The sequence below is a fragment of the Lacerta agilis genome, chromosome 3 (genome assembly GCF_009819535.1).
Source record: "Lacerta agilis isolate rLacAgi1 chromosome 3, rLacAgi1.pri, whole genome shotgun sequence".
NCBI classification, from domain to species: Eukaryota; Metazoa; Chordata; class Lepidosauria; order Squamata; family Lacertidae; genus Lacerta; species Lacerta agilis.
The window spans coordinates 89,106,373-89,131,908 of record NC_046314.1 but is presented as its reverse complement, the minus strand read 5'-3'; the positions used below and the strand labels follow the sequence as shown (position 1 = coordinate 89,131,908).

Below are 25,536 nucleotides of genomic sequence, written 5' to 3'. Positions count from 1 at the left end.
AAGCCCAATTGAATTCAATACGACTTAATTCCGGTAAGACACAGTTTGGGTTGCATCAATAGTTCACAATATGGAGTGCAATAGGAAGAGTTGTGGATTGCTGGTAACATCACATCTCTACTGCATGATGAGGGCAGATCATACTTTTACTTAAGCATAATGTTCCTGTGACTGCCTTGCCCCAAAAGGTTATTGCAGAGTTGGAAAAGGTTCAAAAAAGGGCAACCCAAATGATGAAAGGGATGCAGCAACTCCCCTATGAAGAAAGGATGCCGCATTTGGGACTTTTAAGTTTAGAGTTTGCCAAAGAATGCTCCAACTACCGCACAATTGCACTCATTTCACACGCTAGCAAGGTTATGCTTAAAATTCTACAGGGCAGGCTTAAGCAGTATGTGGACCGAGAACTCCCAGAAGTGCAAGCTGGATTTCGAAGGGGCAGAGGAACCAGAGACCAAATTGCAAACATGCGCTGGATTATGGAGAAAGCTAGAGTGTTCCAGAAAAACATCTACTTCTGCTTCATTGACTACGCAAAGGCATTTGACTGTGTCAACGACAGCAAACTATGGCAAGTTCTTAAAGGAATGGGAGTGCTGGATCATCTCATTTGTCTCCTGAGAAATCTCTATGTGGGACAAGAAGCTACAGTTAGAACTGGATATGGAACAACTGATTGGTTCAAAATTAGGAAAGGAGTACGACAAGGCTGTATATTGTCTCCCTGCTTATTTAACTTATATGCAGAATTCATCATGCAAAAGGCTGGACTGGATGAATCCCAAACCGGAATTAAGATTGCCGGAAAAAAATATCAACAACCTCAGATATGCTGATGATACAACCTTGATGGCAGAAAGTGAGGAGGAATGAAAGAACCTTTTAATGAGGGTGAAAGAGGAGAGCGCAAAATATGGTCTGAAGCTCAACATCAAAAAAACTAAGATCATGGCCACTGGTCCCATCACCTCCTGGCAAATAGAAGGGGAAGAAATGGAGGCAGTGAGAGATTTCACTTTCTTGGGTTCCATGATCACTGCAGATGGTGACAGCAGTCACGAAATTAGAAGACGCCTGCTTCTTGGGAGAAAAGCAATGACAAACCTAGACAGCATCTTAAAAAGCAAAGACATCACCTTGCTGACAAAGGTCCGTATAGTTAAAGCTATGGTTTTCCCAGTAGTAATGTACAGAAGTGAGAGCTGGACCATAAAGAAGACTGATCGTCGAAGAATTGATGCTTTTGAATTATGGTGCTGGAGGAGACTCTTGAGAGTCCCATGGACTGCAAGAAGATCAAACCTATCCATTCTTAAAGAAATCAGCCCTGAGTGCTCACTGGAAGGACAGATCCTGAAGTTGAGGCTCCAGTACTTTGGCCACCTCATGAGAAGAGAAGACTCCCTAGAAAAGACCCTGATGTTGGGAAAGATGGAGGGCACAAGGAGAAGGGGACGACAGAGGATGAGATGGTTGGACAGTGTTCTTGAAGCTACTAACATGAGTTTGGCCAAACTGCGAGAGGCAGTGAAGGATAGGCGTGCCTGGCGTGCTCTGGTCCATGGGGTCACGAAGAGTCGGACACAACTGAACGACTGAACAACAACAACAACAACAAGTTTAGAGACAAGGTGAGTAAGTGGAGACATGATAGAAGTTGATACAATTCTGCATGGTATGGAGAAAGTGCAAGGAGACAAAATTTTTTCTCACCCTCCCTCATAACACAAGAAATTCCTGGACATCCAGGGAAAATGAAAGTTGGAAAATTCAGGACAGATAAAAGCATGCTTGCTCCCACGGAAGGCAGCGACAGCCACCAACCTAGATGGCTTCAAAAGAGGGTCGAACAAATTCAGGGAGAAGAGGGCTATGAAAGGCTATTGACCATGATGGCGATGTTCTGCCTCCATAATTGGAAGCAGTAATGCTTCTGAAGACCAGTTGCTCAACTGCAGGACGGGGGTGCTCTTGGGCTCAAATCCAGCTTGCAGGTTTCACAAACCTTCCCTTTCTCTTGATCTGCTTGATCAACTTCCTTTCAAGTGCCAAACCTTTTTAAAAACTATAAAAACTGCCGTCGATCGTTCTGGATTTGTGAGCAAGGCATTTCTGGTTTGTTTTATAACATGCCAACTGCAGTCAATCTTTTACTAGCTATTTCCCAGTGGGTGGCAAAGTGATGACTAACTTACCAACTCTCTGTTTGGCTTAGATGTTGGGCTGCTTCCTTCCCTTTCTCTCTCTTTCTACCCCTTCCTCTCCCTGTTTCTCTCTCTTCTTTGGGAATCACAGCACAGCCAAACTGTTGTGCCATACCTTGTAGGTTTGGCTGGCACATTAAGAGTGTATAAGCTTATCCTTGCAGGGGGGAAAGCCAAGACACGGTAATTTAAGCGTACTTGTCTTGCACCTATGGCTCAAGGTCACAAGCTCAAGGAACTTGTGAGTCCTAATAACTCATGAGGTGAAAGGCCCTGAGAGCTGCCCTTAAGTCTGGCCACCTGCCAAAGTGAGGATACTGATTGTTTGTAAACAGTTGGGGTGTCATTGACTAGATTTGAAAGTTTTACAGAAAATGATGGCTGTGATTAGACAAACACGTCTTACTGAGTCACAAGGAAGGCTCTAACTGGGGGAAAATGTTTAAACAATACAAGCTAGATAAGTGTGCCTGGAAACCTGTGTGGTCCTATTGACCCCGATAACATTATGATTTGTCATAAAATAGACAATATATTGTTTTACACATTATTTGCTGCTTTCTCACGCAACATGAGAAGAACAGGTTCTGGGCTAAGCAGCTGTAGATATAATGAGCAACTAATAACCTTAAACAACATTTTGCAAAAATCCTGTTGTCTCCCCAGAACCTGATGTGCATGGTTGGTTTTTTGTTTGTTGTCTTTTGATTAATTCTCTCAGTCATTTAAATCGGATGTGAACTGAGCAGAAGAGCTGTAAGAATAAAAACACTGATTTTCCATTGGATAAAGAGGGACCCTGAAACACCATATGACCATTCACATATCATCTAGGCTGAGGACTACCTAGAACATGCGAGTGGTGGGAGGCAGACACAAAAAAGTTACCGTATATACACTCGAGTATAAGCCAACCCGAATATAAGCCGAAGCACCTAATTTTAACCACAAAAACTGGGAAAACTTATTGACTTGAGTATAAGCCGAGGGTGGGAAATACCAACAGTGGCAAAGGCGGAAGAAGGAGCAGCCCGAAATGAGATTAGACTAATTAATATACAATGTTTTTGCGCCATTGTGGCCCCACAAAACAGTGGATGCGTGATTTTTTTTGGTGCAGGCTGTAGCCAGGGACATGCTATGTGATCTGATGGTGAATTTGGGGTGACCCAATGCAAAAATCCTGAGGATCCATGTGCTTTTACTTCCCCTCTCCCAGGCAGCCTCCTTTATTGCTAGCCTCTCTTATCTGGCTTGCCGATCTCTTGCAATCAGCTGCTGAGCACAACTCAGCTTATACTCAAGTATATACGGTATATGGTTTCCGCCCCAGCAGCCTTGGGGTGCATTTTACTTGTGTCAACACAGGATTGAGGCCAAGAAAGTCTGAAGTTGTGTCAAAAGTTAAACAATGGTGTTTTCTAGATGTGCAACCAGCCATATGCTAAGGAAGGCTCAAAACAAAGAAGACGGCTTGTGCCAACACTATGACAAAACATAACATGGCACTTGTTACTCAAGAGTGGGCGGCAATACTGAAAAAGAGGAGACACATAACACAAATAAACCCCAATCAGCCTATCATTCCTTGGCATGCTTAAGGCTCCATCAGCCTGTTTCACGCAACTTCTACATGGGAAGGCAAAGATTGAAAGGTTCATCTGTGGAACTGCTGATTTGGGGTCTCGGGTAACCAGTACACATCCACTGTCAAATCACAAAGCCAGCTCCTAGCGTAGGATGGACTCTGTGGGCTACTGCCCTCCTGAAGTGGGTACTAGCCTCAGGGGAAAGCTATGCATCATCATCATACAACACAACAAGATGTGGAAATGGTCTCAGTTTTGGTGAGGATATTCCCCTCACTGCAAACTCAGGAGAATACAAATGGAACCAAAACAAGGCCACTGAGAAACAAGTGGGGAAAATCCCTGTGCTCAGATGAATCTTGCGGTATGCAGAAATACAGAACATTCTTTTAAAAATAAACCAATGACTGAGCATGTTCACCGATCTCTAAGAGCCACTGTAAAATTTTTCACTCCCATGAGTTTTTCAAAACATCTGAAATGGGCTAAAAACAACAACAACATTAGAACTTCATTTAGCTGGCGAAGGTGATACCAGTTTAGGAGTTTTAGTTTATACAATAACGTAGCTTCTTAAAACTATTTTTATAGTAGGTTTTAGATGTATGCTTTATTGTTATTGACCCTAAGTTTTCATGATGGGACAGGAAAGATGGAAGAAATTCTCAGTAATGTCAAGACATTACCTCAGCCATCTGTTTAGAACCATCGCTTTCCTCTTCTGCACAAAGGTCGATAAAAAAGTTTTCCTCTTTCCTGTCTGGGGTTTTATCAATAAACCAGCCACCTTCTGAGATCCTGGTATCAGATGGTGTTTGAGTGGGAAGCCTATTCGATCCAGGCTTCTGTGAAGGAGTATTGGACATTGTCTGCGCACTCTTGGGAGATGCTGGAAGAGAATCTGGATTTCCTTTCCGATATAAGGACAACAAAGATGAGTTCATGTGATTTGAGGGCTGAAAAATATAATATATATATTTATGAAAGAATCAATGGAAGGTTCTGATTTTTAAAAACTATAGCTTTTTTTCCTAGTGTGCTTAGCTACAGAATACAATATGCATAAAATACTGAACGGTACATTATAAATATACCAGATCTGTAACCAACCCCTTGCCTTCTTGCCTACACAGGTAGGCAAGTGTTCCCCAGAAAGTAGCTGACTTAACAAATGACACTTGTGCATTCCAGTCACATATGCACTTCTTATTTCTGCCCAGGTGAAGGTAGACTTGGGACAAGCACATATTTAATTGACTTTCACCCACCTTTTTTAAAAAACAAATTTTATTAGAACATAAAGAAAAACACAGAACATTATCAAATATCTCCCCCCAAACTAAAACATTACCGGTAAATATATTAACAAAGAAAAAATAGAAGAAAAAGAATAAGGAGAAAAAGAAAGGCTAGAAAGAAAAAGGAAAGAAGAATATAATAAAAATAATAAGGAATAGAAAAAGAAGGTCCACTTCTCTACCTGCCAATTATATATAAAGTAATCATTCAAAATATTTGACATCTGCACTTCAGAAAATTTCTAGCTGTAAATAGTATCCAGCTTTTCCTCCTTCTGTAGGGTGATATTTTCCCCAATCACCCTCCCAGGCCTCCCACCCTAGTTTTATCACTCAGGAAGTCCATTATAATGCTTCTTTAATTCATATATTTATAATGTTCTGGATTAGTATTTTTCTGGCTCTTTGAGACGCCTTTCTCTTTAAGAGTTGCTTGCGCCCACCTTTTCCAACATCAATTTACAATGTGAGTGTCACAATTCACACAAGCAGCAGTACATGGTGCACCTTGACAGGAGCATTATTGTTCGGATTATGGCAAAACCAGTCTCCTGCTTCAATAGATAAGAGGCAAACCGGCCCAAGCCACTAGATGGCAGGAGCTACGTATGTATGATGATCATGCACTGTACCAGGAGTGGTGCTATCCATCCCACGTAGGTTTGAAGAAAAGGTTGGCCACTACTGATTTAAGGCTTTTCATCTACCGTATATCGCGGCGTATAAGGCGACTCGGCGTATAAGACGACCCCCCAACTTTTAATGTGAAAAAACAGAGTTTGGGGTATACTCACCCAGCCCGGGATCCATGGCTGCTGAGGCGGCGGCAGCGGCGGGGAGAGCGTCCCCCGCGCCACACAGGAGATTTCCGCGCTTGCCGCCCAAGCGCACAGCGGCCCCCATGGCTGCTGAGGCGGCGGCAGCGACGCCTGGGGCAGCGGGGAGAAGCTCCCCGTCGCCGCAAAGGAGGCCTCCGCGCTTCCTGCTGAAGCGCAGGACGGCCTCCGCGGCTGCTGAGGCGTCGGTAGCGACGCCTGGGGCAGCGGGGAGAAGCTCCCCATCGCCCCAAAGGAGGCCTCCGTGCTTGCCGCCGAAGCGCAGGACGGCCTCCACGGCTGCTGAGGCGTCGGCAGCGACGCCTGGGGCAGCGGGGAGAAGCTCCCCGTCGCCCCAAAGGAGGCCTCCGCGCTTCCTGCTGAAGCGCAGGACGGCCTCCCCGGCTGCTGAGGCGTCGGTAGCGACGCCTGGGGCAGCGGGGAGAAGCTCCCCGTCACCCCAAAGGAGGCCTCCGCGCTTCCTGCTGAAGCGCAGGACGGCCTCCCCGGCTGCTGAGGCGTCGGTAGCGACGCCTGGGGCAGCGGGGAGAAGCTCCCCGTCGCCCCAAAGGAGGCCTCCGCGCTTCCTGCTGAAGCGCAGGACGGCCTCCACGGCTGCTGAGGCGTCGGTAGCGACGCCTGGGGCAGCGGGGAGAAGCTCCCCGTCGCCCCAAAGGAGGCCTCCGCGCTTCCTGCTGAAGCGCAGGACGGCCTCCCCGGCTGCTGAGGCGTCGGTAGCGACGCCTGGGGCAGCGGGGAGAAGCTCCCCGTCACCCCAAAGGAGGCCTCCGCGCTTCCTGCTGAAGCGCAGGACGGCCTCCCCGGCTGCTGAGGCGTCGGTAGCGACGCCTGGGGCAGCGGGGAGAAGCTCCCCGTCGCCCCAAAGGAGGCCTCCGCGCTTCCTGCTGAAGCGCAGGACGGCCTCCACGGCTGCTGAGGCGTCGGTAGCGACGCCTGGGGCAGCGGGGAGAAGCTCCCCGTCGCCCCAAAGGAGGCCTCCGTGCTTCCTGCTGAAGCGCAGGACGGCCTCCCCGGCTGCTGAGGCGTCGGTAGCGACGCCTGGGGCAGCGGGGAGAAGCTCCCCGTCGCCCCAAAGGAGGCCTCCGCGCTTCCTGCTGAAGCGCAGGACGGCCTCCACGGCTGCTGAGGCGTCGGTAGCGACGCCTGGGGCAGCGGGGAGAAGCTCCCCGTCGCCCCAAAGGAGGCCTCCGCGCTTCCTGCTGAAGCGCAGGACGGCCTCCGCGGCTGCTGAGGCGTCGGTAGCGACGCCTGGGGCAGCGGGGAGAAGCTCCCCGTCGCCCCAAAGGAGGCCTCCGCGCTTCCTGCTGAAGCGCAGGACGGCCTCCGCGGCTGCTGAGGCGTCGGTAGCGACGCCTGGGGCAGCGGGGAGAAGCTCCCCGTCGCCCCAAAGGAGGCCTCCGCGCTTCCTGCTGAAGCGCAGGACGGCCTCCGCGGCTGCTGAGGCGTCGGTAGCGACGCCTGGGGCAGCGGGGAGAAGCTCCCCGTCGCGGCACAGGAAGCCTCCGCGCTTGCCTCCCACGCCCAGCCCGGGCTCCATGGCGGCTGAAGCGCCGGGGAGAGGCTCCATGCAGCCAGTGGCGGGGTGGAACTCCGGGTCATGATGTTGCCGGCGTACAAGACGACCCCCGACTTCAGAGAAGATTTTTCGGGCTTAAAAAGTCGTCTTATACGCCGCGATATACGGTATATCCAATGCATACACTTGGTTTCAGAACTATCAACTGTTCTTAGAACACATAGTAACAGATACATTTCATCAGAGAGCAGTCCAACATGGACACACTTACTGGGAGTCCTGTGTCAGTGTCCGAAGTATCCATGCAGCTTTCTGAATCACTTAGGAGAAAGAAAGGATGTTTTAACAACAGTAAGTTTGACATTATTCTTTAAGACAGAGACCCTGTGGCCTTTCACATGCTGTTGTTGGACGACAACTGCCGTCATCCCTGACATAGGAGGCCTGCTAGATCAAACCAGAGGTCTATCTAGCCCAGCATTCTGTTTCCTACATGATTTGTAATACTACCCATAGTTTGCTCAGAAACAGAAAGAGGGGTTAGTATCTGCTGTGCAGGAGAGAAGAGAATTGCCCAACTATGGTTCCAAGATCATGCGGTGTTACATTTGACCTGGACCAATTAATTTCCATAGCTTTATAAAAAGTTCTTAAGAATTACTTAAGAATTAAGTAATTTCAACTTACTCTTCCTGCCCTTTGTGTCTTGCTTTCTTTGACAAATGTTCATCCTCTAGAGCAGCTAAATCTTCAGACTTCAGCTCATCATTGATTATCCCAAAAACTGTTGAAGAAAATAAAAAAACCATAGATGAAAGCACAGAGTTATCAACTCAAAGATGAAGAACCCCACAATCTTGTTTGGCAACAGTGATACCAAAAAGAAACACTTTGAACAGCACAATCCTATTTGCTTTTAATTAAGTCTCAATGAATTCAAAGCTATTGATTAAGACCATAGCCTAAGTAAGTGTTAGATCTACCTAGCATCCACAAATCACAGTGAACCTGGCCTTGATCCATTTAGATGAGGAGCAGGCAGAATCTTAAAATACTTTTGGATTACCCACAACTATCTTTGATAAAATTTATCATCATCACCATTAATTAAATTTGTATACCACCCTTCATCTGAAGATCACAGGATAGTTTGCAATATAAAAATACAAAATGAGAATACAAAATACATAATAAAACAAAAACAAGCCAATAACTCCCCCTCCCACAAACACATTTAAAAGCCCATAGAATCAGCCAAAGGCTTGGTTATAGAGAAACCTTTTCTCTTGTCACCTAAAGATATGTCATTGAAGGCACTAGGAGAGCCTCACTGGGGAGAGTATTCCACAAATAGAGAGTCACCACAGAAAATGCCCATTCTTGTGTTGCCACCCCCAAGATGTCTCATGGAGGAGGCACATGAAGAAGGTCCTCATATGATGATCTCAGGGTCTGGGTCAGTTCATATGGGGAAAGGCGGTCCATGAGGTATTGAGGTCCTGAGCCATTTTGTATCTCAAAACCAGCCCTCTGAATTGGGCAGCAGCCAGTGCAGTCAGGCCATGATCAGTGTAATATGCTCAAACTGTCTTGTTCCAGTGAGCAACCTGGCCACTAAATTCTGCACCAGCTGAAGTTTCCACCCCATCTTCAGAGGCAGCCCTACATATAACGCACTGCAGTAACCTAACCTAGAGGTTACCGGGCCATCGAAAGAAGTTAGGCTATCCCTGTCCAGACGTGGGTGCAGCTGGGCTACCAGTCAAAGCTGATGGAAGACATTCCACACCACTGAGGTCACCTGAGCCTCAAGCAACAGCAAAGGATCTAGAAGTACCCCCAAGCTATGTACCTTCTTCTTCAGAGGAAGTGTAACCCCTTCAAAAGCAGGCAATCTCCCATCTATCTAGTCTAGGGATCTACCCAACAGCAGTGTCTCAGTCTTATTTAGACTGAGCTTCAGTTTGTTGGCTCTCATCCAGCCCATTACTGAGGACTGTATTTTCACTTCAAATTCAATATTAAAAAAGGACTCACCTTTCTCTACCTGTATTCTAAAGGCATTTCTTTTTCTTCGTCCATAATCAGCACTGGAAATCAATTTTATACATTAGTCTCAGTGAAGGCCTTCTTCTGCACATACTGCATTTCCAGCAAAGACACATAACCTAACTGTTGTAAGAAGAAAATTAGCCTTATGCAGTGGTACTTCGGGTTACGTACTTAATTGGTGCCGTTTGTAACCCGAAAAGTACGTAACCCGAACGGCGATATTGCGCATGCGCAAAAAACTTCTGCACATGCACAGACCATGCGCGGGGCGAAAAACACTTCCAGGTTATGGGAGTACGTAACCCGAAAAAACGTAACCCAAAGCAGACGTAACCCGAGGTACGACTGTACTGAGTTATTCAGGTCAAACACAGGGAAAAATTGGGACCAATATTTAACAAAAGTTGCCTGTTTTCCAAATTACAACTGACTTGCAATTCATGTGTACTTAACTTGCATGAATTCACTTTTACAGTTTGGCCAGGGGAAAGGAAGGGGGGAATGTAGGCAATCTCACCCACCATTGCACTCACCTCAGGAGAGTTTGGAGGTGCAGGGAGAGAGTTTTGACTATATGCAATTTTTTGCTGTACACACTAACCCCAGAACATAACCCCCACATAAGCTGTGACTCGATTGTACATTCTTTATCAAATAACATGTCATTCTTCAGTCTGCCATGGGTTCTACAATGGGAGGCCCTTTAGACTCAACAGAACCGTGCACAGACGTAAGGTTCTCCTTATGAGAGAAAGAGAGGTTGGTTCACATTTTCCTTATCCCCAATCCAGCCTTTCTGTCCAGTATACGTTATCCATGCTGCAGAGCACAAGTAACTTGCTGGCAGGGGGAGGATATGTAAATGGGCCCAAACCCTGGGTGAGCCCTCAGCTCTCCTCTTCCAGCACAGCCCTGAAAAGGTGACTGGAACACTATTCTTTTTCCAACTAATGGAAAAACTGGAAAATGTTGGAAGATTCCAGTTCATTCTAGATTCGATTCATTTCTGTTGCAAATATTGTTTTGACTATCTCAAGGTCATGCTGAGCCAGGAGAGATAAATTTGTGCGCTCAGCGAGCTGCTCATTCTCTATCTTACTTTCATTTGTACCTCACACATTTGCAGTTTTTTCTCTGAAGTTTTTTTTTTTTGTAACGAAGCCTTTTTGCCTTTAGTAAAAGTTTTTCTTTTACTGATGGACCTTTAACTCCGCATGTTTTATTACTTCATCCACTCCAAATATACACTTCTGGGACTCTGCTATTCATCAGGACATGGAGTGCCTAGGAATTTTAGGATCCAATCCGTCATTGTTAGTGTTAACTATAGTTTAGAGAAAATAACCAGGATAATAAACCGTGACTTGAATTAACATTGAGGCTGGACAAATGGTGATTAGACAGAATTAACTGCTGTGGTTATTTGAAAATGGAAACAAAAGCTTCCAATCCCCATTCTCTGCTCCTCCACTGGCATAATTGCAAATAGGATCAGGCAAAAGGGAAGCATGTGAGTCCCTGAGGCTCATGTACACAATGCTAAACCACACTTTATAGTTATGTATAAGCCCGGTCCTTGAGTTTAACATCAAGCAAGTGTAAGAATTCAATATCTTACCTGTAGGTTTTCTGTAGCTCAGCAGCTAAAACTCCAATGTCAACATACTTGCCACATTTGTTACTCTTCAGGTACTGTAATTGATACAATTTTTAAAATACAAAAAAAGATTCCTTTTAGTATTTGCATACGTGATAGGTTTATTAAATTCAACTGTGGTTTTTTATTTTTTAGACAAACATCAAATAAACAATTGCTCATTGTATGCAGGTTCTAGCGCTGCTTTTTAGAAAGGTGAATTGTGATATTTGAAGAGAAGCAAGGGATTTATTCACTCCTTCTCAGCTCAACCATTTGGAAGCCCATGGGCTAAAAGCATGGCACAATACCTTCTACCATCAACATTTAACTCGTCCATCTCACACTAAAGACCAACAGCCCAATTCTATGCTATCTGACAAGGACATGTCTACCTGTTTCACAGCAGGTATAGCAATATGCCCATTGATTTCATAGGAGAAGGACGTTCAATGTGATTAAAAAATCCACTTAACTCGGCAGACATGGTAAACACGCCTAGGTTGCATGACTCCAAAATACACTCGCAAATCAATCCCGCCAGACACATTGGGATTTATTTCCAAACCGAAGATGGTAAAGGTGGGGCTTAAAATTTATCCCGCAACTATGTATTAATTCAGTTCAAGGTAAAAATAAATAAAATCAACTTGGTCTGCAGAACAAAAATGCTAAGGAATTGACCGCCCAGTTCTGTCCTAATGCTGGATGTGCGAGACCTGGCAACGGCTGCTGGGTTGGCGTAGTGCGGGAAAAGCAATCTAAGTAGGCTCAGAGAGGCACGCTTTTCCTTGGCCAGGGTGCAAAAAGAAAGCCCAGGGGGCTCAGTTTATGGGGAGTGCACCCCATAAGTGAAGGACCAAGGGAGAGAAACGAGGCGATACCTGCTTAATCCGATGCTTCAGCCTAGGATCCCCTGCGGGGCTGCTTCCTCCGCGAATCCGCATGGCTGCGCCGCCGCCGCCGCCGCCGAATTCCGCCCTTCAAGCGAAGCGGGAGCTCCGCCTCCCTCCGCTGAACAGGCCACGCCAAACCCGCCTCAGACTCCTTGAAGACCCCGGAAATCGCCCTCGCCTTGAGGCACGACCCCCTCGGGAAAAGGAAATGCAGAGCAAAGAGGCGGGTTGGGATCCCCGTGCAGGCACTGCTTTAGACGCCTAACTCCCACCCGACTCATGGAGGCCCAAATTGGCGTCACCCTCCGGTCTCATTCCTGATTCAAGCCCCCAACCCCTGTTCCAGCCCTTCGACTCCAGGCGCCTATGATACTTTCTAGCTTCAGCTCTCTCTCTACGGAAGCATTTCGTATTCCTTGGTCCTGTGTAGGGGGAAAACGCGGCCCGCCTGATGTCGTTGGACTCCAATTCCCATCATTCCTAGCCACCGTCGTCAACAGTCAGCGATGATGGGAGTTGCAGTCCAAAGAAAGAAAGAAAAGAAATCTGGAGAGCCTCACGTTTGCCACACCCCTATTGAGCGAATGGATAAAGAAAAAAGAGACTACAATTCCCAACGTGCAATGCGGCAAAGCCGCAGGAAGTGGGAGCGGGAGCTGTACGGTGGCTGCGAAGGGACGCGAGGGGTGTGGCGATATACGGTGGCTGGTGGGGCTCGCGCCGGAGGCGGCACTGTCAGTGGCGGGATGGAGTCGGTGGTGTTCATTTTTTCGCTCATTGATTGCTGCGCCCTGATTTTCCTCTCCGTTTATTTCGTATCCTCCGGTCTCTCTTTTTTTTTTTTTTTGGCGGGCGGCCTGGGAAGAGGGAGGCGAGCGGGCGAGGCAGCCCTCCGTGGTCTGTGGGTGGGCGTGCTGGGAAGGACCGTTGGGGCGGCGAAGGGGCTCTGTGAGGCCGGGGGCGTAGGTGACCGTCGGCCGTGGGGACCGTGGAGGTGCAGGAGGAGCTGCCGCGGGAGAACGAAGAAAGAAGGGGCTCCTGGGAAGGAGACCTTGGGGAGGCAGTGAGGGGCTGGCTCCAGCTTTTGGGGAGCGGCCTCGAAAAGTGGGGTGCGAATGTTTTAAACGCTACCTTCAGGTGTTTGGGGCGAGAGGAAATGGAGGTGTGGCTAACGAGGGGTAAAAAGGAATGAATCAGCGGACCCTTGCACCTTCAGTAAGGGTTGGTATCTTGGCCCAGGCAAATTGGACATTAGTGCTGGCCTCTTAACCCTTTGGGCCCATTGCCCATGGAGAGCCTAGAGGGCACCACTGCTGGACCCTGTCAGCCACCCAGTATTGCTAAGCTTTGGTACTAGACATGGTGGTGGCCAAGGAGACATGGAGGTAATATGGCAGCATTTCCAGTAGAAATTTAAATGCACACGCAGTCTTCCTAACTTTGTAAAAACCCTGTTTTATTGTAGTTCTATACATTGTAGTATGGCGCTCAGGCAGTGCTTTCCACGGATTGAGTATCTTGTTTTATGTGGATAGGTTAAATTTTGCCTAGAACATGCAACTTACAAATATATAAAATATTGAAAACTTACTGTTATCATGACATTTTAGCTGTACGCCTCATATGAGATATTTGAGAGTTCTGCTGGGGTGCCTGCTTATACTTGGGTTGCCCCCTAGTCCTAGATGTGTATACTTGGAAGTAAATTTCATGAATAGGAACTTATTTAGTCTCATGAATGGAAGTTTACTTCCAAGTATATGTGCCCTTTGTTTTATCATTCAGACTGTCGCAAGAATACTTCCGTGGTTGTTTTATGATTCTTGGGTCATAAACATGGCCTTCACATTTTTTCCGAAGGCCAAAGTACCTGCTCCTAAGATTAATATTTAGATATCTCTATTTTCTAAGAAAACGTTCAAGCATTTTAGTTAAGAATTGTGTGATATGCTGAGTTTTTTCTTAAATATCTTGATGCTGCTGAAGGTGTTGCTATGCTACATGGTTTATTACATGACTAGTATTTCCTAACTAAAATTGCTTCCTTTTCATGCATCCATTATAAGTAAGGCATTATGGAGCACTGAACATGTCAGTATAATTATGCCCTGCTTCAGTTAAATTCAGTGTATTAAGTGGCATACTTAGCTCTGTTGGTCACGGCCTGTAGTTGGGTCTAAATTTCTAGCTCAAAAATTTATTGTAACAGCACAAAGAGGGTGTATCTATTGTATGGTTCCAGGGCAGGTTACAATTTACAATTATAAAACAAAGAAAACAGTTAAAACCACAAAACAAGGAAAGTGTAAAAACAATTAAAAACAGTTCCTTATATAAAAACAGTTTAGAAAACCTGTCAGGCTCCTGCAAACTCCAGGTATAACTGGAACCCTTTGTGGCCAAGCCACTGTTCAGCTATTGCTGAAGCTGCTGTGACCCAACACAGTAATTGCAACAATGGCCAGGGAAGCCTGCACTTAGAATCATAGAGTTGGAAGAGACCACAAGGGCCATCCAGTCCAACCCCCTGCCAAGCAGAAAACACCATCAAAGCATTCCTGACAGATGGCTGTCAAGCCTCCGCTTAGTCTTGGGTGTGTGCGCTTAGGTTGGCACCTTAGGTTCTCTGCTTCTGCCTTATAACTATTATGATTGCTGTGGCCAGTCACGGTGGTTGTGTGGATGCTGGGGCTTGCACTACCTAAGATGCCAAGTATGTTGTAGCTTGGGTCTTGGCTGTGTGCACTGATGTTGTTAAGTCTATCAGCGTAACAGCTGGGTTGTGAATTCTGCTGTTACTAATCAATGAATCTTCTGAAATAGCCTCTTGCTTGTGAATGTTCTGCCTGTTCTGTAACCTTTGTTACATTAGTAGAATCCCTTGCATGCAGATGTTTATATGAACTGTTTAACTCTGTTGTAATACTCAGGAGTGGTGCAAGGCATTTATGGCTCTTGTGTCACAGGGTAGAGCGCTTCCAAAAGCATAGTAATTCCTTATCTTGACCTTCAGATAATTACACTATCAGATTTGGAATGTGACTACATTAATGCTAGATCTTGCTGCTCAAAACTAAATAAAGTAAGTTTTTTTCCTTTTGTGTTTTTAAAGTGATGAAATTCTGTTTAACATTAGATTTAGAAGTGATGTGTGTGCGTGTGTCATCTTATTAGTATGAAATACAGGATTATGTAACATGTTACCAACCAATAGTCTGTTCTACTGTCAAACATCTCTTACTGTCAACCATTCCTCATAGGGCTTGGTTTCCAGACCTTTGATCATCTTGGTTGCCATCCTTTGCACACCTTCCAGCTTGTCAATATCCTTCTTAAACTGTAGTGCCCAGAACTGGATACAGTACTCCAGGTGTGGTCTGACCAAGGCAGAATAGAGTGGTACTGTTACTTCCCTTGATCTGGACACTATACTTCTGTTGATGCAGCCTAGAATAGCATTAGATTTTTTACTGCTGCATCACACTGTTGACTCATGTTCAGTTAGTGGTCGACAAAGACCTCTAGATCCATTTTACATGTATACCTACAAGACAGGTGTCCCTCATCTTATATCTGTACATGTAATTTCTCCTGCCTACGTGTATAACCTGACATTTATCCCTATTGAAACTTTTAAAAGACATCTGAAGTTTTTATTATGTTTTTAGATATGCTGTAAGCTGCCCAAAGTGGCTGGGGAAACTTAACCAGATGGACAGGGTATAAATAATAAAATTATTATTTTTATTATTAAGTTTGGCCCCAGTTTTCCTATTTAGGTCATCTTGAATCCCAATTCTGTCTTATGATGAAATAACTAAGAAATGGATGAGTCCTTCACGTGTGGATACTTTGCTGCCTTTTGCTTATTTGAAAATTCACCTAGATGCATTCCTCTGGTAGTACCGTAATTTTGATGCAGAGATTTCCCCAGCACTATGCTCATAGTATTTTGTCTTTGTGAGGGAAATGGAATCCTCTTCCCGTCCCACTAACTCTCTGGGACCTGGTGTCAACATGTGGGTTGTTCAGTTAATGGGCCTTTTGGATCTCTCCTGATACTCAGAACCTGCATTGCTCGAATTACTCCACCACACTCATGACTTCAGTATTTTTCTCCTTGTGTTTCCTGGCTTTGGGAAAGCAAGAGCCACGACTGGGGGGGGGGGGGAGAGAATCACATGCCTTGTTTGCTAAAGTTCCCAGATTCAGTCCCTGACATCTCCAGGAAAGGCTGGGAAGAACTCCTGTCTGAAGACCTGGAGGGTATTATGCGGACAATACTGAGCTAGTTGGATCAGTGCTCTGACTCAGTATAAGGCCGCCTGTGTTCCATAGCTCATCTTGTATACCCGCATTCTGCTACCTTCTTGTCCTCTGCAGGCCATTTCCCTTTCCTTGCCCAGACCTGGCCATTTGCAGCTTCCTGCAAAGTATGCCTCTCTAGCCCATTCCTGTGCTTTTCCTCCTTGCTCTCCCCTTGTCACTGCCTGCATCCCATGGCTCAGTCCCCTTCAACCTTCCTTTTTCTTGCATTGGGAAATGGCCATAGCTGTCAACCTTCCCTTTTTTTTGCAAAAAAAGGAAAAGTTGACAGTTATGCCTGGTTTCTCCTCTGCTCTCCAAATCCACTTCCTTTACTGTTTGTTTCCTTTTACAGGTGGGTAGCCGTGTTGGTCTGCCATAGTCAAAACAAAATAGAAAATTCTTTCCAGTAGCACCTTAGAGACCAACTGAGTTTGTTCTTGGTATGAGCTTTCGTGTGCATGCACACTTCTGAAGAAGTGTATCTGAAGAAGTGTGCATGCACACGAAAGCTCATATCAAGAACAAACTCAGTTGGTCTCTAAGGTGCTACTGGAAAGAATTTTCTATTTTGTTTGTTTCCTGTTCAGTTGCATTAGTTCTGCAGTCAGGTTACCATTGATGGCTTTAAAGGATCCTTCTCGTTAACGATTTGCCGAGGACTAGTATCCATCGCTAACAAATAGCAAAGATACGTGTGTTGTCAATGTCATCCTTTTTATGGCACAGTTTGGATTATTGTGTCTTGAGAATTTAAGAACAGCCCCGCCCTTTTGCAAAGTCCTCTCCCCCCTGTGGAGCCCTCACTGGAACTTTAGTCTTGAAGTTAAAGGCAAGCATTTATAATTTGTTCCTGTAGAAAAAACCTAGCAGACCATTCAGGTGCAAAAGTAAGTACAAAGGAACATAGTAGTAATGCTGGTGCAAGTGGAATGTTACTGTTTGAGCTCAAAATTAGGGGTTTCAGCAGAAAAAAATCATGCCAACGTTTGCTTTGCTTGTGTGTGAGTGAGTGAGAGAGAGAGAGAGATGATATAGATGCCTCAGAGCCTGGGCACACTTCTCCATTCTGCTTCTGAAATCTCAACAGTAGACCCTCCAAGTGTCCCTATTTTCCAGGGATAGTCCCAGATTTACAGAAGCCGTCCCAGTTTCTGAACTGATCCTGGATTTTCCCGCTTTTCCTTATAATAGCCCTATTTTCACTGGAGAAATGTTGGAAGGTATGCGACAGGCTACATGTTGAAGCCTGAGCTCAGCCAGAAGGCTTAGAAAGTTAAAAAAAAAATCAAGATTAAGATCCTTGGAATGCTAAATTATGCACCTCCCCCCAAAAAAAATCCTTCACACAACTCTGGACTTGGATATGTTCCCAAATAGACCCAACTGCTTCTGTCTGCAGTGATTTTCACAATGATGCCTCTGAAGTGCATGGCTAGATCCTGAAAAGAAGTTTGGACACTTTGACAGCATCGTGGGTTTTTTTTTAAAGTACTTGGAGTCATGTGAATTGTGCCAGTTCTGTGATCAGTTGGCAGACTGATAATAGTGTTGACAGTGTACTTTTATCCCCTTTGCTTGTACACTCCCACAGAGTGTTGTATAAAGGCTTTTACTTTTCTAAAAATTTCTCTTTTCCAGTGGGTGATCCCTGAATTGATTGGCCATACCATTGTCACTGTATTAATGCTTATTTCACTGCACTGGTTCATCTTCCTCCTCAATTTACCTGTAGCAACCTGGAATATATATAGGTAAGGGCCAGTGGGGTTGTTTGTGGGTCTTTATAACTGTTACCACTTATTTAAAATGTGTTTCAGATATGGAATGCTGTTGTTGACTTGATGCCGATCATGCTGTTCTTCCTTTAGTCTGTCTTGTTCCACAATTTATGAAATTCACCATCTTCAGTGGGAACAGCTCGAACCTCAGTATTGCTTTCTCTACTCTCTTAACTTTTAAATCTGTCGAGGTGTTTTGCTTTTGCTGAGGACTGATGTGACTGCTCTCCTTGAGGGCATTTGAAGGGAGGGGGGGAGAGAAGCTCACTAACTGTATCTTAGAGCTTCTTTATTCCAATCCAAATAAAAAGATCCATGGGTTGAAGCAGGCCCTGATGTTGTTTGTGCCTGCCTCCCTCATGATGGATGGAAAGTTTATTTTACAGGAAAATATATGGTAGGAACTTTTTTCCATTACATAAATTTCTATACCCCCACACATCATTGCAACTGTGGGCACTATCTACTGCGAAATAATCTATTGGTTTGTATAATTGCTTTCCCCTTGTGCTCTTCCATTATTATTGGCATTATGTAATAATGTCCTAAGTGATGCACATACTGAGCCACTAATTCCAATAGCGGTGGTGCTCTGCCAAGTGCTGCTGATAACAGTTGACACCACAGTTGGTAAACTATTTATAAGGCCTGTTTTTTCCTCTAATATTGTGGTGAACTTAGCACATGGTTGGTTTTCTTTAGTTGGCTGCAGTGAGATTTGTTTGCAGCCAACTAAAGACAACCAACCATGCCGTGCCCCTTCTAACCTCTCACTACCAAGGAAATATAATGAACAAATAGAAAGAGAACCTACCCAAGTGACACGGACATAAAACTCCACACATACACCAAGTATTTCCACCCTACCCCCTCCTCTTCTTCCTCAACTTTATTCTGTACAGAACCCTAATGTCTCACTTCAAATGTGAAAAAGATTTTGCAACCTGAATAGAGACAACGCGTGTACTTTCGTAAACCAAGAAAATCTTAAATTAAAAAACAACAAAAAACTTAGCACATTCAGTCAAACATTCATGCTCCTCTTGATGACTTCTATGTGTGTATGACACATTAGAGGGAGATTAACATAATAGATGAAAGATGGGGAATCTGTGGCCCTCGAGTTGTTATTGGACTCAAACTCCCAACAGCCCCAGTCATCCCAGACAATGGGCAGGGTCAATAGGAGTCGTAGTCATAGCATCTAGAAGACAGAGGTTTCCCATCCTTGACATAGCTGTTTTGGAGCAGAATTCCAGGTGTTGCTTTTGATCTTTAAGGACCATCTTCTTCCACTTCATCATCTTAGATGCCCTTCTCAAAAGTGCCCTGGATGATGGAGGTATGGTGTTGGTGGCCCCAGGGCAGAGGGCATTTTCACTGGTTGCTCCCTGGCTGTGAATTGCCTTCCCCAAAGAGACTCATCTGACACCTATATGGTTGTCATTTTGCTGCCAGAGCAAGACCTTTTTTGTTTTTCCAAGCCTTTTGATCTGTCTTTGCCTGCAATATTTTTATTTTCTGCAACTACTCCTTTGCTGTATCCATACTTTTATTGTTGAATTTTAAATAGTTTCATTAGCTTTTGTGGACTTATGAATAATTGTTTAAATAAGCATGTCTCTTCAAAATAAAATAAATCCAAATAAGTATTGTAGGCATTGCTGTAGGTGATCGGTTGTTAATTCATTTCTCTTTAAAAGAAAACCACTGTCCTTTTTGATGTTGAAATGAGTAACTTGCCTGTGCTTCCAGCAGAGAGAAGCTAAATGTGAAAGTGGTTTCTGAAGTACATTTACCTTATGAAAGCTGGGTTTTTTTACTGTCTCTGCGAACCTATTTCATACACTGATGCATGTTTGTATGTGCTGATCACTAGAAAGTAAGCATTCATTTGGTTCCCTTGCCCATCCCCCTTCCCAGTAGAAAGCTGCTTGCATTCTAGTTTATATTGACAAGTGGATTGCAGATCCATTGTATGGACTAAAATTTGGGTCAGAGAACATTTCAGCCAGCTCCCCCTCACACATAAATTGCTTGTGTGGATCAAATCATGTGAATAGTATAAAGTCAAAACGAGGTGATTTACGAAAGACTTTACTCTGTAAACAGGACTTGCCATATGTTTTTCCCCCCTAATTGCCTGTGGGATGCTGTGATCTCTCAGAAGTCTCTCAGGTAATGCTGTTCACATGAGTAGGTTCTGTGCATGAGCAATTCTTTGCAAGGGTTAAGTAGAATCATAGAGTTGGAAGAGACCACAAGGGCCATCCAGTCCAACCCCCTGCCAAGCAGGAAACACCATCAAAGCATTCCTGACAAATGGCTGTCAAGCCTCCGCTTAAAGACCTCCAAAGTAGCTGAAGTAGCATCCAAATTAAATAGCTTGGTTCCAACACACACACTGGAGAGACAGCTTTCAACTGGCCATGTTCTTAAGCTCCTAACTAAATTCCTCCATGTTCCAAGTTAATATATAACCCTGCCTTTGCAGTATTCCAGTTTTCCAGATGGGAGTTCCCAGGGCATTCCAGAAAATGAATTTGCACCATATTTTGAAATGGTTGACAATATAAACATTTCTTTGTCTAGTGAAACTAATATTGTGCAAACGCTTTTTCCACAACTGTCCTCCTTTGCACAGGCACAGTCTCCATATGCCCTCATTCTTTCCAGTTGCACTGCTTCCATCTCCTGCAAGTATTCAGGTTTCCATTTTCTCTGTCCCTTTTTCGTTTTGCTCTCATGTTTGAGCCTTCTGATATCTGCCTTCCATCACATTCCATATTCTCTCTGGGACAAACCCTTCTTTTCCACCAGCCATCAATCTAGTTTTCTCTACAAAATCTGCTTCAAAACTTGTCTTGCCGCCGCTCTGCTTACCTAGACCCTTCGTCATGCTTTGATAATTTTTGGTCCTTTCTATTAGCACACATAGGGACCCAGGTGGCGCTGTGGGTTAAACCACAGAGTCTAGGACTTGCTGATCAGAAGGTTGGCGGTTCGAATCCCTGCCACGGGGTGAGCTCCCGTTGCTCGGTCCCAGCTCCTGCCCACCTAGCAGTTCGAAAGCACATTAAAGTGCAAATAGGGACCGCTCCAGCGGGAAGGTAAACGGCGTTTCCGTGCGCTGCTCTGGTTCGCCAGAAGCGGCTTTGTCATGCTGGCCACATGACCCGGAAGCTGTCTGCGGACAAACGCCGGCTCCCTTGGCCTATAGAGCGAGATGAGCGCCGCAACCCCAGAGTCGGACACGACTGGACCTGATGGTCAGGGGTCCCTTTACCTTTACCTATTAGCACACTGAGCTTGAATTGTGTCTCCTCTGTGCTGGAGTGCTGTTGGCATTAAAACGTGTTTTCCTTAATCCTTTTCAGGTACATTATGGTTCCCAGTGGAAACATGGGAGTATTTGACCCCACAGAGATCCATAATCGAGGGCAGCTGAAATCGCACATGAAGGAAGCCATGATTAAGCTTGGCTTTCATCTCCTTTGTTTTTTCATGTATCTTTACAGGTAAGTCTCAAGTCTTACAACTTGGAAAGAAGGCCAGCAGCATATTTAAAATACCTGCCGCCACACCAGCTCTGAACTTAATAGGGTTCATCTATCTGCTGTGCTGTTTAAGCTTTCTGCTACATTCACAATTTGTAATAGTGGCCAAATGCTAGTTCTTCCTCTCTCCTCAAACCCCGCCCCCCATTTCTTTAGGTTTAGACTGGGAGCCTAGCACAGCATGTGACCCTCTGGGATATCACACTACAGCTCATCCAGTAAAGAGATTCAAGACCTGGATATGTCTAATGTAAAATAAACCAGAAAGGCACCTTGCATTGCTTTTGAAAACACATCCCCAAATTTTACTGCTGACACATAATCCTAACAAAGTAACAGCAGAGGTTGTCACAGTTTAAATTGATCTTGTGGTTCTCGTGCAAAAAGGCAAGTAAACAAGGGCATGTTTCATTTGTGCTTCCTTAGCTATTAATAGCTCTTTATTTTTATCCTGTGAACCACTATGAGACCTGCTGGTATAGGGCGGTTAATTAATTAATTAATGGGTTCACCTGATCATGTTTGTTGTATGGTGACTGGTTATCACACAAAGACTTCCATCACTGCTGGCTTTTCCTTGAGAGCCTCTCTGTGGGAGAAGTTTATTTGTGGTGACACACTCACTGCGCAATGAGGTGTGAGTCCACTCATAACTTACACTTTCTGTTTGAATGTAGTATGTTTTGTTCATCCAGCTGGATATTTCTTTTCACTCTTGTGGCTTTATACAAAAACATCCTAGGAATTGTAGTTTAGCTGGGTGTTATCTGCTAAGAGATCCCTACCCTCTTTCCTGCCGCATCAGAAGTACAGTTCCCAAAGTTCTCTGGAAAGAGGGAATTTGTGTTTAATAAGTTGAAAGTCTGTAGTATACAGTTCCAGTTACAGGTAGGTAGCCGTGTTGGTCTGCCATAGTCAAAACAAAATAAAAAATAAAAAAAATTCCTTCCAGTAGCACCTTAGAGACCAACTAAGTTTGTTCTTGGAAGTGTGCATGCACACGAAAGCTCATACCAAGAACAAACTTAGTTGGTCTCTAAGGTGCTACTGGAAGGAATTTTTTTATTATTTTGTTTTGTAGTATACAATGTCATCTTGTCTTGTATACAGTACAGCAGGCTCAGTTTTGACACTTCAGTTTTTGTTTTTGAGCAGTTCCTTCTGTTTAAATGTCTGCATTCAGGGCACACCTTTAGAAGATTCCATATATTTTGTCATATATTTAGATTTTGTCATATATGTGACAAAAGTGTTCCATTCTTGCCCTAGAATATAGGCCCAGCTCCAGGGTGGTTATTCTGCATGCGTGGGATGGTTTTTGGAATAAATGTCATGTGCTCATAGAAGAGAAGTAACACAACCTGTATGTGGTGTTTAAACCATTCACTTAGAGATCATTTCAGGCTTTGAGGTTGGGTTTCTGAACAGGTTTAAGTTATAAGGATTGATTTGATTTTCTTTGAGATTCCCAGAGATGCAAATCATTGACCCATCTGTGCTGAGGATGTTGCAACCTATGATGAAAGTGGTTCTTGCCTTTATTTGAAGGCTTAAGAGTTAAATGCTTTTGAAACTCTGGGTGGTGAACTATTGACAAGACAGGCCTGTTTAAGACGCAGTCCTACATGTCACACCAGTTATGCATAATACATACCTAGAGCCTTGTAAACTCTGGAATTTGTCTAGCATTAAACATACAGTACCTTATAAAGCCTCGATATCAAGCAGCTTTAAACTTGAGGATATACTGGACTAAAAGTGATTTGTTGTGGTAATGGCTAGCCTTGTACAATCACATATGCTACCACTTTGCGTCACAATGCCTAGTTCTTCAGTAAGACCGGACTATGCAAATGAACCAAATGGAAACAACTTTGCCAATGTTGCTAGCGTAATAAAGATGCAATTTGCAGGGTGTGCGTGTAAGGTTATCTATTTAAAATTGTACCTTTAATATGTTTTCCTTCTTTTTGCAGTATGATCTTGGCGCTGATAAATGACTGAAGTCGCAGTAGAAGTGTTACAGTTGCCAAATTCTGAGCTGTCACAGCTTTCAAGCAAACCTAGACCAGTGTCGTCATTGCAGTATATTTTTTCCTCTTTGAACAAAAAATATTTTTGCTGTATTTTTTAACATAAAAAATATTTAAAAAACCAACGTGCTGAGTTTCTCGAACTGTTGATTTGTCCCTTCTCCAATCGATTTTCCTATTATCGGTATTTCAAATTCATATTTTTCGCAAGAATGCCAGCTAGCTAATGAACAGAGTCAGATGATGGCACCAATGCCAGGATGTCACCATCAAGAATTGTTTTGTGAATTACCACTGTTAAAGTACATAACCATCACTTCCTGTATTTTACTGAATTTTATCTCCCTTGGACCCAACTTTTTAAAATCTTTCACTTCCACCCCTCTATAACTTAGGATAGCACTTAATGCAGTGATGGCCAAACTTGGCGCTCCAGCTGTTTTGGGACTACAATTCCCATCATCCCTAACCACTGGTCCTGTTAGCTAGGGATGATGGGAGTTGTATTTCCAAAACAGCTAGAGGGAAAAGTTTGTCCATCACTGACTTAATGAATCTGATGGAGTGAAAACTAATACCATAATAAATGGTAGTTTTTGTACAAGCTGTGCTAGTGTTGAAGTGCTGTTGATAAAGGCCATTAGAGCTTGGCTAATCATAAGATACTACTGTGACATAAACCATTTCAACCAAAGAACTGCATTTGATGCTACCCATATGGGATATGGAGTGGCATCTAAACATCTGCACTGTTTTTGCCATTACCCCAATCTGGGGGGCCCAGGAGTAGTTCCCTGTAAAATCAGATTTCCACCAGTACATGAACTGCTGTGGGTCATAGATGTATTTCTATATTGAGGCTGTGAAACTGCATCTGAAATACTGGAGCTATTTCTAAATGCATCTGGCCAAAAGACACAGGGTAGCAGGCTAAAAGAGAAGACCTGAAGCCTAATAAAGTTGGCTATCAATCAAATACTAGAATACTTAACAGCTTTTTGTCAACATTTCTACTGTTGTGTTTCAGTGTATCTGAAGAAGTGTGCATGCACATGAAAGCTCATACCAAGAACAAACTTAGTGGGTCTCTAAGGTGCTACTGGAAGGAATTTTTTATTTTTTATTTTGTTTTGACTATGGCAGACCAACACGGCTACCTACCTGTAACCAATTTCTACTGTAGTTGCCCTTGGCATAGGAGTTGATAAATGAATGTTCCCTTTTAGAGATACTAATAACCTTGTTGGGAGGGTGTAAAGGAGAGGATTAAGTAGCCCAATCCACCTTCCTCCTCCTCCCCAAAGCTGATGATGATGTTGGTTTGGTCATGGTGGCTTACTGTGGCTCATGCCAAAGTAGTTTCATGAAATGCTACAGGATCAGGCAGTCTTGGCTCATTCACGGATGGTATTTTAATCTGATCACTAATAGGAGCAGGACGTGTCCTCTTTCATCAGGCTTTTGCAGTTGAAGCTGGTTCTTGGTAATTAAAGGCAGCTTCTAAGAAAACATCTCACAATCCTTACCTATTTTAAATATGCCTTAAGGGCTTACATCAGTCTGTTTGGCTCATTTCAATACCACTCTAGCCTAAACCACTGAATTTTTTAGACTAGTTTTAAAAATGGATTATGCACCTTTAGGAGCTATTCTCCACCTAAACTGTAACTGCATTGTTACCTGCCTTGCTATATAGATGGAGTTTATTCCCTATCCTGCACCTGATTTTCCTTGGTTTAGAATCAAGTATAATTTCTCCTATTAGACGACAGAGCAAAACATAATAAAAATTTCTTTCCAGTAGCACCTTAGAGACCAACTAAGTTTGTTCTT

The 25,536-nt window shown here is 44.3% G+C and overlaps 2 protein-coding genes across 3 annotated transcripts in view; one reads left to right on the top strand and one right to left on the bottom strand.

The window, feature by feature from the left end:
* The window catches only part of NVL (nuclear VCP like), a 35,164-nt gene extending 23,035 nt beyond the window's left edge, over positions 1 to 12,129 (bottom strand). The window contains exons 1-6 of the mRNA XM_033144689.1: positions 12,016 to 12,129; positions 11,114 to 11,187; positions 9,481 to 9,533; positions 8,131 to 8,227; positions 7,715 to 7,763; positions 4,480 to 4,749 (exon numbers count right to left, since the gene is read on the bottom strand). Of these exons, the coding sequence (XP_033000580.1) occupies positions 4,480 to 4,749; positions 7,715 to 7,763; positions 8,131 to 8,227; positions 9,481 to 9,533; positions 11,114 to 11,187; positions 12,016 to 12,078 (606 nt within the window). The 5' untranslated portion in view covers positions 12,079 to 12,129. The remainder of the gene's footprint in view (positions 1 to 4,479; positions 4,750 to 7,714; positions 7,764 to 8,130; positions 8,228 to 9,480; positions 9,534 to 11,113; positions 11,188 to 12,015) is intronic.
* Positions 12,130 to 12,712: 583 nt separating this feature from the next.
* Positions 12,713 to 23,828, top strand: CNIH4 (cornichon family AMPA receptor auxiliary protein 4). 2 transcript variants are annotated; one of them, XM_033144686.1, is made up of 5 exons: positions 12,713 to 12,842; positions 15,041 to 15,109; positions 17,974 to 18,086; positions 21,491 to 21,631; positions 23,647 to 23,828. In XM_033144686.1, the coding sequence occupies exons 1-5, from the start codon at positions 12,774 to 12,776 to the stop codon at positions 23,672 to 23,674; spliced, it is 420 nt and encodes a 139-aa protein (XP_033000577.1). In that variant the 5' UTR covers positions 12,713 to 12,773; the 3' UTR covers positions 23,675 to 23,828. The 2 variants fall into 2 exon arrangements, with proteins under 2 accessions (XP_033000577.1, XP_033000579.1); XM_033144688.1 differs by lacking the exons at positions 12,713 to 12,842; positions 15,041 to 15,109 and adding an exon at positions 17,192 to 17,222.
* The last annotated feature ends 1,708 nt before the right edge of the window (positions 23,829 to 25,536 follow it).